The sequence below is a fragment of the Xiphophorus couchianus genome, chromosome 16 (assembly GCF_001444195.1).
Source record: "Xiphophorus couchianus chromosome 16, X_couchianus-1.0, whole genome shotgun sequence".
In the NCBI taxonomy this organism is placed as follows: domain Eukaryota; kingdom Metazoa; phylum Chordata; class Actinopteri; order Cyprinodontiformes; family Poeciliidae; genus Xiphophorus; species Xiphophorus couchianus.
The window spans coordinates 3,446,162-3,457,218 of NC_040243.1; the positions used below are offsets into that span (position 1 = coordinate 3,446,162).

The 11,057-nt window shown below is 38.4% G+C and overlaps 1 protein-coding gene across 3 annotated transcripts in view; it reads right to left on the reverse strand.

The window, feature by feature from the left end:
- Positions 1-10,438, reverse strand: part of ppfia3 (PTPRF interacting protein alpha 3) — a 44,266-nt gene extending 33,828 nt beyond the window's left edge. Inside the window, exons 1-6 of one of the 3 annotated variants that reach the window (XM_028042233.1) lie at positions 10,259-10,437; positions 7,666-7,702; positions 7,101-7,552; positions 879-980; positions 541-780; positions 408-467 (exon numbers count right to left, since the gene is read on the reverse strand). In XM_028042233.1, coding sequence (XP_027898034.1) covers positions 408-467; positions 541-780; positions 879-980; positions 7,101-7,448 — 750 coding nt within the window. In that variant the 5' untranslated portion in view covers positions 7,449-7,552; positions 7,666-7,702; positions 10,259-10,437. Of the gene's footprint in view, positions 1-407; positions 468-540; positions 781-878; positions 981-7,100; positions 7,703-10,258 lie in introns of all 3 variants that reach the window. The other 2 variants (XM_028042234.1, XM_028042235.1) reach the window with 2 other exon arrangements.
- Between the last annotated feature and the right edge of the window lie 619 nt (positions 10,439-11,057).

The following is an 11,057-nucleotide window of genomic DNA, read 5'->3' on the forward strand; positions in this document are numbered from 1 at the left end:
GAGCGCAACTTCCTTCTTCACAAAATGTAAACAAAAATGGAGTAGCATCAGATTTTAGCGATTTGTCTTTGGTAAAAGACTCCGAGCCATTCCTTCTGCTAGCGCTAGACTCGCACCTTTGTTTTGGTTGTATTTACCCAGAATGCCCTGCGCTGTAGTCCACTTCCTGTTTTTGGAGCGGTCTCCGGTCTGCTTGGCGTTCACATATGCATTCAAACCACACCAGAGTTCATCCAAACCAAGGTTTATATGTGGACCAGAGGTCACTTTGCGTGTTGCATGTTCACAGTTCCCCAAACAAACTGGACTTTTTAGCTAATTGGACTGGAGTTTGATTAAAGTGAACCAAAGGATCTGGTGTGAATGCTTATTCTGCAGGTCCAAATCTAAAGAAACCATCACTTCACCTCTTTGCCGTTGTCTAGTCCTTGCTGCCTTCGCTTCACTTGTTCCCTCAAAGACACGACCTGAAACAATTACAAGCACTGATTAAAGGTGGAACTCCAAACATCCGTCAGGCTGGATGAACGGTGTGATCACCTCTTGGGAAGAAGACTGCAGCTCTTCTTCTAGGACCGACACGCGCTCCAGCGCCACCCGTAGCCGTTCCCGCACCTTCTCATCCAGCGCTTTGTGGTGCTCGAACAACGACTTGAGGGCTTTGAGGACTTCCACCTCGCTGGAGACGCCGGTCTGAGACTGGGTCAGCCTCTTCACCACAGTCATCCTCAGGCTGCGCTCGTGGCGGGCCACCAGGCACTCCAGATGTTCGAGGAGCAGCTGGAAGTTTAAGGTTTGCACACTGTAAAGCTGTCTGGAGTGATTACAGCATGCAGAGTCAGTGATGTGAGCGTGAGGAGGCACAGAGGAGCGCTGACCCGTGTGTTGTTTCGCTCCGCCTTCAGCTCGGCTATCTCCTCTTCCCTCTCTAGCAGCTGTTCCCGGCAAAGGTTCAGCTCTTTGGTCAGAACCGCAAACTCCTGAAAGGTTGGAAGAGGTTGTTAGTATTGACCGACTGCTGCATGCTGATCACACACACACATGCACACACCCACACACGCTAAAGATAACACACTCAGCACACTGCAATGGTCACTGCAACTAGCATGCTCCAGTGAACCACTGCACGATTCTCTATGGAAAACCATAAAAATTACTGATGTGGCATGATGACAACTTAGAGATGCATCCATCCATTGGTCCATCCATCCATTGATCCATCCATCCATCCATCCATTGAGCCATCCATCCATACATCCATTGAGCCATCCATCCATACATCGATGTATCCAACCAACCAACCAACAAACAAACAAACAAACAAACAAACAAACAAACAAACAAACAAACAAACAAACAAACAAACAAACAAACCATCCATCCATCCATCCATCCATCAGCTTCCCTTACTGATGTCCCAGATGTCTGGCGTTTTTGCCTTGGAATCAGCTCAATGTTTTCTCAGTAAATGTTTGATAGTTTGATAAATCTTGATTTCATTATCAGACCAGCAGCTTGAGCTTTAAATATCTATGAAGCCATTCTGTGGAAACCAGCTTCCTGAGGCTGGCAGAGTACAGTGTGAGATGCGCTGAGGTTCAACGAGTCCAGGCGCGTTAAACCGGCCCTTCATATTAAATATTACCACCGGGTTTATTGCACGTTTTGATCCTCAAATTGGTTTAATTGCACCGTAAGCTCAGCTGCCTCTTTTACTTATCATTACAAACATGGAGTTTAAAACAATCCGTAAAAATAATGGAAATCAGACCAGTTCACTGTGAAGTTTCCAACTGGTCCCCACCACAGCGAATTATGTTATGTCGTTATGTTATTTACTCCCAATTAGCGTACTGGGTATAGTATTTTTTACTACTTTATACTTTTCTTCCAATATTTCTCATAACTGTAATCTTATTAGATCAACAGACATCAGCACCTCTACAACTTCAGAAAAAAACTTAAAATAAAATTATCATTTTGCTGTGAATATTCCTTGAAGTGTTCAACTCTGAATGTGAATTTTTAGATGTTTGAAACCCTGAATGTAAAAACAGCTCCAGCAACGGTAGTGTTTTATTTATTTATTTGGGAACACTTCTGCTTATCCGCTTTTAGTAGAGCTAATTTTTCATAGCACTTTAGGTAACTTTAAAAACATCAAGTGCCTAAATTAATTATTCCAGATTAATTTTAAAACGCTAATTTACTTGCCCGTTTTGTAATAGATCTGTGTTGAAGTTTTGGTTTTTGTCTGTTAGGAATCCTTCAAGACGTCAGACGTTCATAATCGTGCTCTTATTTTGAAGGGGGTGAAAACCGACTACGCAGCAGTTCCTGTTTCCTCTCCTCAAGGTCTCTGTATTTTTCTCCCAATAACGTTATTTCAAACAGGAACAAAATAAAACAGGACAGTAGAGAACACGATACAGACATAAATACAATATCTAAAGGTATTTAAATCGCGTCATACTTAAAATGGTGCTCCACGGTTTTAGTGTTTTGTGCTAACTTTGAATTAAAGTTAGCGCATTAGCATTAGCTTGGTATGTCTGTCTCAGCTCAGCTGTTGGTGGAGTGTGACTTTATCAGATTACAGTCAAATTACCTTTTCAAAAATGTTTCTTATGCAAAAAAACAAGCAAAATATAAATACAACCTTATTGTTTAGTATGAAGAGGAGAGAAAATTATTTTTTAAAACCATCTGCTAACTGCTAATTGAAAGTTCGACCCAGTACTCATTGAGTCATTATTCAAAATATACTTAGTTCAACTAGAAGAGAAAAGGTGATTCCATTTAAGAGATATTATATGGATTTACATCATATTCATATCTTGAAGAGCTAAAATATAAAATGATTATTTAATTTAATCATAAAGAGAGTTGGAGGAGTGAAATATAAGCAAAACAAGTTGCTGTTTAGAGTCTCGAAGCCATCAAGGAGATTCCCATTAATGCTTAAAGAATGAGAATACTATAAAATTTAAGGAAGATTCTAAGGAATAGGTCAGTTTGCTTCATAAAATGTTTGAATTGTATTGTTTTTTTAAGCGCTAAAATGTTTTCTCATTAAAAAAGGAACTCGTTCATATATTTCCTTTTGTAGTTCAAGTAGCTACTAGAGAAAGGGGAATTTTTTTATGCAATTAATTAATTGTCAGAATAATCAAAACTATTGCTTACAATAGCCATAATTGAAATCCTATTTGTGGTGTTGCTTATCAGTGTTTACCACGTTCATCTCTGCCTCTCTTAGATTTTTCCTGTCATTAAATTTATGTTTTTGAGGGTTTTTTCTGACTCGCACGCGACCATGGCGTGACACACTCATGACACACACAGGACATCCTCGAACACGTGTGCATCATCAACTCATGCGTGTTTTCACTTATGCAAACGAGCCATTAAAGGGCACTGATGCATGCATGTCGCCACTGCTGCTGCTGCTGCTGATGTCTTCGCTCCACGTGTTAGCAGTGATCACTTTACCCCACACACAGCAAACCGGCGCCTCAGACTCTTCTTTCTGAGGCGCCTGCATTTCAGCCAAAATGCATTAAAAAAGTACAGCATGTACAGGCGACGTGGCTGGGCTGAGAGACACGAGAGGAATGAGAGGAAGGCAAGCATTTGAAAAGAAGGGAGGAAATCACTGTGTGCAGATAGCATGTTCTGGGCCCAGAGGATGTCATAACACTGGGATTAATCCATGGGAAAGAAGGAGTGAGACACTTTCCTCCCTTCTCCTGTCGCTTTCTTTTTCTTCACAAACAACTTCCATACATTTTAATCCCACCAAGGTTATTATAGTTAACTAAAACCAGAATTGGGTAGTAACTAATGTAGTGACATTTACTTGAGTAACTTTCTTGAAAATATTTACTTTTAGGAGTATTTTTACAAGTTTTACTTGAGTAGTTTTATTATGAGTAAAATTTCTGGATTTTCTATATACTTAATGAAAACCAAACATGTTTTAACCAAACATTCACCACACAGATACACACCTGCAGCTTTTGTTAAAGTCTCACAAGTTTTTAATTGAAAAAACTGTTCAGAAACGGAGTTCCACTGGGGTTGCTAGGTGATGGACGGAACTCTGCTGTGGTTGCTAGGTAACAGGTTTGCTGATTTGTGACGTTACATTTTGTACATGTTTGAAACAGCTCATTTTCCAGACACCAAATAACATGAACTTATTGGCAAAAACAGCTGGGTGGGGTTTTTTAAGTGCTTGGGTTGTTTTTAGAAGCAGCAGTGACTGGAAGTATAAAAATGTGCATTTTTTTCCACTGTAAGAGCTCTGTATGAGGGAAAATATTTTTCCTCAGAACTGCACTGTATAGTCTGGGAGGTAAGGAGTTGGGTAGTAAGTTTTATATTGAAAGAAACTGATTTGGAAAATATTTATTTTGCCTGATTTTGTTCTTTTTTTGTTGCTATTGTAATTTTTGTCTTTAAAATCCCAAAATTTCCACTTAACTTTATATTTTGGTTCATCTGATGATGTAATTTTAAAATATCAAATACATTTGATTGCTTACTCAGAACTTGAGTAAACTTCTGACCAAATATGTATAACAAAACATTTTTCCATGTTATAAATGAAACAATCTGCCAGTGCAGCTAGTACGCCCCTATAACTTGCTAAAAGGCTTCTTGTAAGTTAGTTTTATCTTATTTCAAGTGTACTAAGGTATTTACAGTAGAAAATAGATCAAAATTATTTGGTATGATTTAACAACTTTGCCGTGTGAATTTCATTTTGCTTCTTATCTTTAAGATATATTCTCTTTTTGGTTTTGTTTTCCAGTCTTGGCAGACAAACTCTGTGAACTCATCTGTGTATTACACTAATCCATGTTTTCTTCCATCTGCATGTGTGTGTGTGTGTTTGTGCATATTGATCTGCTCGTTCTGAGGTAATATGGCCCTTTCATGTCCGGTCACTCTGCGTTGCAGCACCTCGGCACCAGCAGTTATTTTGATCATTCAGTCGGAGCGACAAAGGAGGAAAAAAGACCCTGAAAAAGGTGCAAACAACAAGGAGGAATCATCGCAGCCTGAGGCACCAGACTCCTGCCTGAAAATAGAGACAGAGTCCTTCTGGATCCACTGCAGCTACAACCTGATTAGTTCTGGAATGTAGCATAATATTGGCAGCATTTTCTCTCCATCTTAAGGTTCTGGGTGGTCCCAGTTTGTTATTGAAACATCTGAAAAATTTGATGTGCTGTTAGATTATTATATAAAAGGAAGGAAGTGATTTCAGGATGAGCAGAATACTTATTTTTTATTTTAATTACATTTTATCTCATCCATAGGAATTAAGATTCTAAAACAAATAATTCAACTGAATCTCAGTTTATTATTGAGAATCATGTAGAAGATCTTCATAAAGTTAGTAAAGTTTAAATATATTTTATTTCGGTTTATTTTTATTTAAAAACAGCCTAAATATATGCATTTATCTTTTATTTTGAAAGTCCGACATTAAGTTATAAATTTTTCAAAACTAATAATATTTAATGATTCTATTCATTCTTCTTTTATTTTATTTTTTTATTTTAACATTATTTTATTGCTTTGAATAATCCAAGAATTTTTTTTATTTAAAAAATATTTTCAGTTTATATTATTTATTTGAAAGTTTATCAAATGCTGTAACATTTAACAGCTTACTAAAATCACAATGCTGTATACAGTTTTCAAGTGACTATATGTACTTATTTTAAGTATCTTAAAAGGTATTTTTATACTAAAAAAATGTAATTATATTTTTTATTTTGTTATTACTACCTTTCTAGATTTCTGTTTGTTGTGAAACAAAAGATTCAAATAGATTTATGAGTTACAAATATTATACAAAGTAAAATATTCTGTGCAAAGCCCAAAATTCTAGATGGGTCCACAGCTTCTCTTAAGAACTGTGCTGTCTTATTTTGACTTCAACACAGCAATCGCTTTTAAACTACTCACATTTGTTTGATTAACTAATATTTTGGATATAAGATAAAATTCTGATTTGTAACAAATTTAAAGGGAAAATACTGAAAATCAGAGGAGGAATATAAAACTAAAACCTTTTTAGCTTAAAATAATAGTTTCCACTTTTATCCTTTGCCATTTTCTGTACAAACAAAAACAAAACATTACTAAACGATTATTTTTGACAATTTTCTATTATCTGGTCTAAAAGAAATAAAACTGATGAATTCTGTGACCATGCTGTTGCAGTTTAACTGTTTGTACCGGACCGACCCAGCGCCACCTGGACCAGCTGCAACAATAACATCCTGATTACAGGTTGATGCATCAATAATTCAGCACCAGGCCACTAACTGTCTACCTTCAATTAGAGCTGAGACTTTGTTTTGATTTTGCATGCAGGCATTATTCTGTTAGCTAAAACTGCAAATTCAAACTGTGAGCATCGTCTCAACTGGATAAGATATAAACTTTTCATCTCTTCTATCACAGTAATATTAATACTTTATTTTAAATGAGCTTTTGCACTAGAAGCTAGACTGAAAATACTTGGTGAGATTTGTGTTTTTGCGTTGAAGAGACAGTTCATGATCAAATGTGACTAAATTCAAAAGATTCTGCAAAGAGTGGGCCAAAATGTCTCCAAAGAGCAGCTGTGGACATCAAGAGTGGCACAGGCAGTTTGTCCTTGAACAGGTTATGATAGGTCTATCAGGTACTATTTTTACACAAAATCATTCTTAGATAAGGAGATTTTAGCCTAATGAGCCCAGAATGAGTTGGTTTATGATGTCTTGTCACTTTAAATTCAAATAATCTGCTGCAGGCCACGCCTTCCAGGTGAACATTTACATTCACCTGTGAAAATGGCTGCATTTCAAAACATGAACTTATTCCCAAAAAAATGGCTGTTTTTTTTTTTTCCCTTGGGTTGTTTTTAAAAGCAATAGAGACCAAAAAGGAAGTACAAAAACGGGCAAAATGTTAATTTTTCCACTTTAAGAGCTCTGTAAGTTGGTAAATACTTTCCCTCAACACTGTACTGTATTGTCTGGGATGTATGCATGCTGCCAGCCGGGGCGTCCCACCAGTTAAAGTTGTATTTCTACCTGCGGTAGGGCGATGGACAGCTGCCTCTGCAGGGACTCCTTCTCGTGGCCCAGCTCTCGCAGGCGAAGGTGTGCCGTCCCCAGGCTGTCCTGCGTCTCCCTCAGGCTCTCCAGCAGCCTCTCCCGCTCCGTCAGCATGTTCACCATCAGCGACTCCAAGTTACCAGAGCTTCCCCCTTCATCACTTCCTCCTCCTCCACCTCCTCCTCCACCGCCGCTGCCACTGCGAGGATCTCGGCTTCCATAGCCTCCCATCCCACCTGCGCTCCCCGCTGGCGAGGACGAGCCGCCGCCACCGCCGCCTCCACGGCCGTCCTCTGAGATGGTGGGCATCACCTCGCACATCATGGTGAGGCCTGAGGAGTTATCACAGGGGGGGACTAGGACGGTCTGCTGAGGAGCTTCTTCCTCGTCATGAAAAGTACGGCTGCTGGTTCTTGTAAGGAGGGATTCTGTCAGGGGAAGTTGTGAGGAAGACGAGGTGGATTAGGTACTGGGGAACAGGGTAGAGTGGGGTGCAGGAATGAAAGGGACAGATGTGGGTTTTTAGTGAGCGACCTCTGACCTCTTGGCTCCAAGGTTTAGTGGGTTGCCAGATGAACCTGAAAGAAGAAGAAATCACAAGGCTATTTTTTAAACAATACAAAAAAGGGGGTGGACAATGAATTGATAACATATCGTAATGATCACTAGATCAATATAAATAAATAAAACGTCTGATTGTCTAATCAATATCACTGCAAAAACACAAAATCTTAGCAAGTATACTTTGTCTAGTTTCTAGTGCAAATATCTTTGTACACTTTAAATAAGACAAAACCAACTTACAAGTATCTCTTCAGTAACATATAGAAGCTTGTACTAAATAAATAATTCATTAATGGTGATGAAAATGTACTTTTTCCACTGGCAAATTAATTTACTTATAATATGGGAAAAATGTCTTGTTATAATAATCTGCCAATGGAACTACAGTTTTCTTTGATGCATATAGATGATGACAGAAAGATAAAAAATAAAACAGCTTAAACTGAGTTGCTACCTCTTCCTGTTTACGTTGACGCTAACATTAGCAGCAGAGGATATGGATAGATGCTGCGGGAAATTATCAAGGATTGGTTCAATAGTTTCATTGGTTTTTACGTGAAAAGACAATCAGAACTGTCATTAGTTCTTGTAGAGAAGGAAAAAACTGCCACCACTAAATCCCTAAGATAGCATTAGCATTGTTAGCTGTTAGCACAGCTGGCTAGTGCAACAGGATAGAAAAGCAGATGTTTATAATTGTAATTGCTTCAAAAGTTAGTTTAAAAAACGACTTAACTTTGATTTTTACATAAAAAGAAGATGCTAACAAAAAAATGTTGAACTGGCATAGAGGCTGATAGAAACACTTAATCGTGATTTTTTTTTAAGCTTACAGCTAGCACTGCAGCACAGCCAGCCACCACAGAAGGTTAGAAAAGTCTAAAAATAAACTAGACCAAGAATACTTGGTAATATTTGTGTGTTTTGCAGTGTAGTGACTATCAATGAAGAAATATTTATTTTCCCGGTACGCTAACTTCCCCCCAAAGTACAATTTAAATAACGTGGAAGTTTGACTAGAGTGGCCAATCCAGTTAATTTGTAAAAACTCTTAACTTAAATTATAAAACATTAATCCAACAATTACTCAGCCATAATAACTTATTGCAACCTCTGCAGGTTGCAATAAAGAACATATTGTAGCAAGTAACAGATTTGTTGTTATAGAAAAGACAAAAAAAGAGCTGGTTCGAGCTAGCTTTAGCATAGTACCAAAGTTAGCAAAGTAGCAGTTTATACATTCATTTAAGACCAATAGTTGTTTGTTATGTTTGTGTCTTTGTGACGCTGTGTGATAAACTGGTGACCTGTCCGTGATGCACCCCAACTTTGACCCAATGACCCCAGAGGTTATGCACCGTTTTCCTTAAAGATGCCATAGGAAATTTTTATAAAATATTTGTTTTTTATTTGTTAAAACTGTCACCATGTCGTGACAGTTTGTTTGAGACAGATAATCTGTGAAAAGATCGATCTCCTCTGTCTGAAGTAACTCACCGCACCAACCAGAAACAACCAATCAGAGCCAGGAGGCGGGTCTTAGCGCTGTCAGTCAATAACTTATCTTTATCCACCTTCATATATGGTCATACCTAGCTTTAGCATATGCTATCTGCACTGTACTATAGATTTTGACAGAAAGCGCTAAGACCCTCCTTCTGGCTCTGACTGGTTGTTTTCAGTTAGTACTGGGAGTACTGGGAGAAGGCACAGGAGTTGGGTTTTGTCACAGTTTATCTACTATACTGTCACCACATAGTGGCAGTTTCAACAAATATGTAAACATTTTTTATGCTTAAAAGTAACATACTGCATTGGATAAGTGGGTATAACCAATAGACTAACTTTTATTTAATCTTTCCTCTGATCCATCCATTACTCTCATACTAAAAAATAAAAGCACACATTGCCTCCTTTTCCCCCTCACACTACTGATTCAACCATAGTGCATATCAGAGCCGTCTATATCTCATAATGGTAATGATAAATGCGTATGATGAAAAGACAGAATAATAACTGTCAGGCCTGTGTAGGTTACGGTAGAAATATGCGGCGCAGCTGTTAACATTCATGTGGAGGGAATGAAAATGGGGTGTCATCATAAATTGTGTCACCGGGGGATTTTTATTTATATTTTTATTCTTTTGTTAACGTTTCCGGCACCCATTTGTGGAAACATTCAGCAGGCCTGTGATGTTTGTGTTGCTGGGAGGGAGAATGAAACGCTGTCTTGGGGAACAGAGATCGTACATTTCCGTGCAAGGTAGCCTAACGCCGCTATCACATCATGGTGGGAGGTGCCAATCATCCAGTAAATGATGCAGGCCTAATTAACGAGATTACACCAAAAGATGTCACACCTCTGGATTAAAATCTGTGGCTGCGATTAACACAAGTGGCGCAAAACGGTTGCGTTTAATCCAGTATTAAGGTGGATATTTCCCATCAACACCCCAGTGCTGCTGCTGCTTCCCCCTCCTTCTCCTCATCCTCTCCTCTTCACCCCCCCACCCATAAAAACAGCTGGAAACGCGCCGCTACAAATCCGAACAGCTGTTTGCGCGGCTTACCGTTTCCATGATCGACGGAGACGGGAAATAAAAGCGCATATCCGGCCGGTTCACTCCATCAGAGCATCCGAGGAGAGACGGGAGGATGCAGGTTATCCCTGTTCCAGCCCGGTTACCAGCCTGGACCCATCCCCTCCCTGCCTGAGCTGCTGGAGCGACGACGGCTCCGAACCGACGCTGCGTCAAGCCGCACGCGGGCGGCGCCACAGCCACTTCCGGTACGGAGCATTTCCATTATTTTACAGGCAGGTTTTCACGTTTATCAGTCAATGGCAGAGTTGGGTGGAAACTACTTACATTTACTCAGTTACATTTACTTGAGTAACTTTTTTTGGGGGGGATTATATATTGTTTCCCTCCCCCCCCCTCCAATATATATATATATATATATATATATATATATATATATATATATATATATATATATATGAAGTATATCCATTCTTACTTTAGTAAAAGTTCTGTTAGTGTTTTAACCAAACATTAACCAGACTCAGAGAGCTTCTATAAAAGTTTCATAAGTTTTTCATTGAAATAAACGGATTTGGAAAAAATTATTATGCTTGAATTTGTTATTTTTGTTAGTTATATGAATTAGAGTCATTTTGTGTATTAAAATTCCAAAATTTCCACTTAACTTTATATTTTGGTCTGTCTGATTATGTAATTTTTAAATATTAATTAATGATTGATAATTTTATCAGTTACTCAGTACTTGAGCAGATTTTTATACTAAATATTTTTTTTACTCTTACTTGAGTGATTTCTTGGATGGCTACATTTTACTTTTACTTTAGTG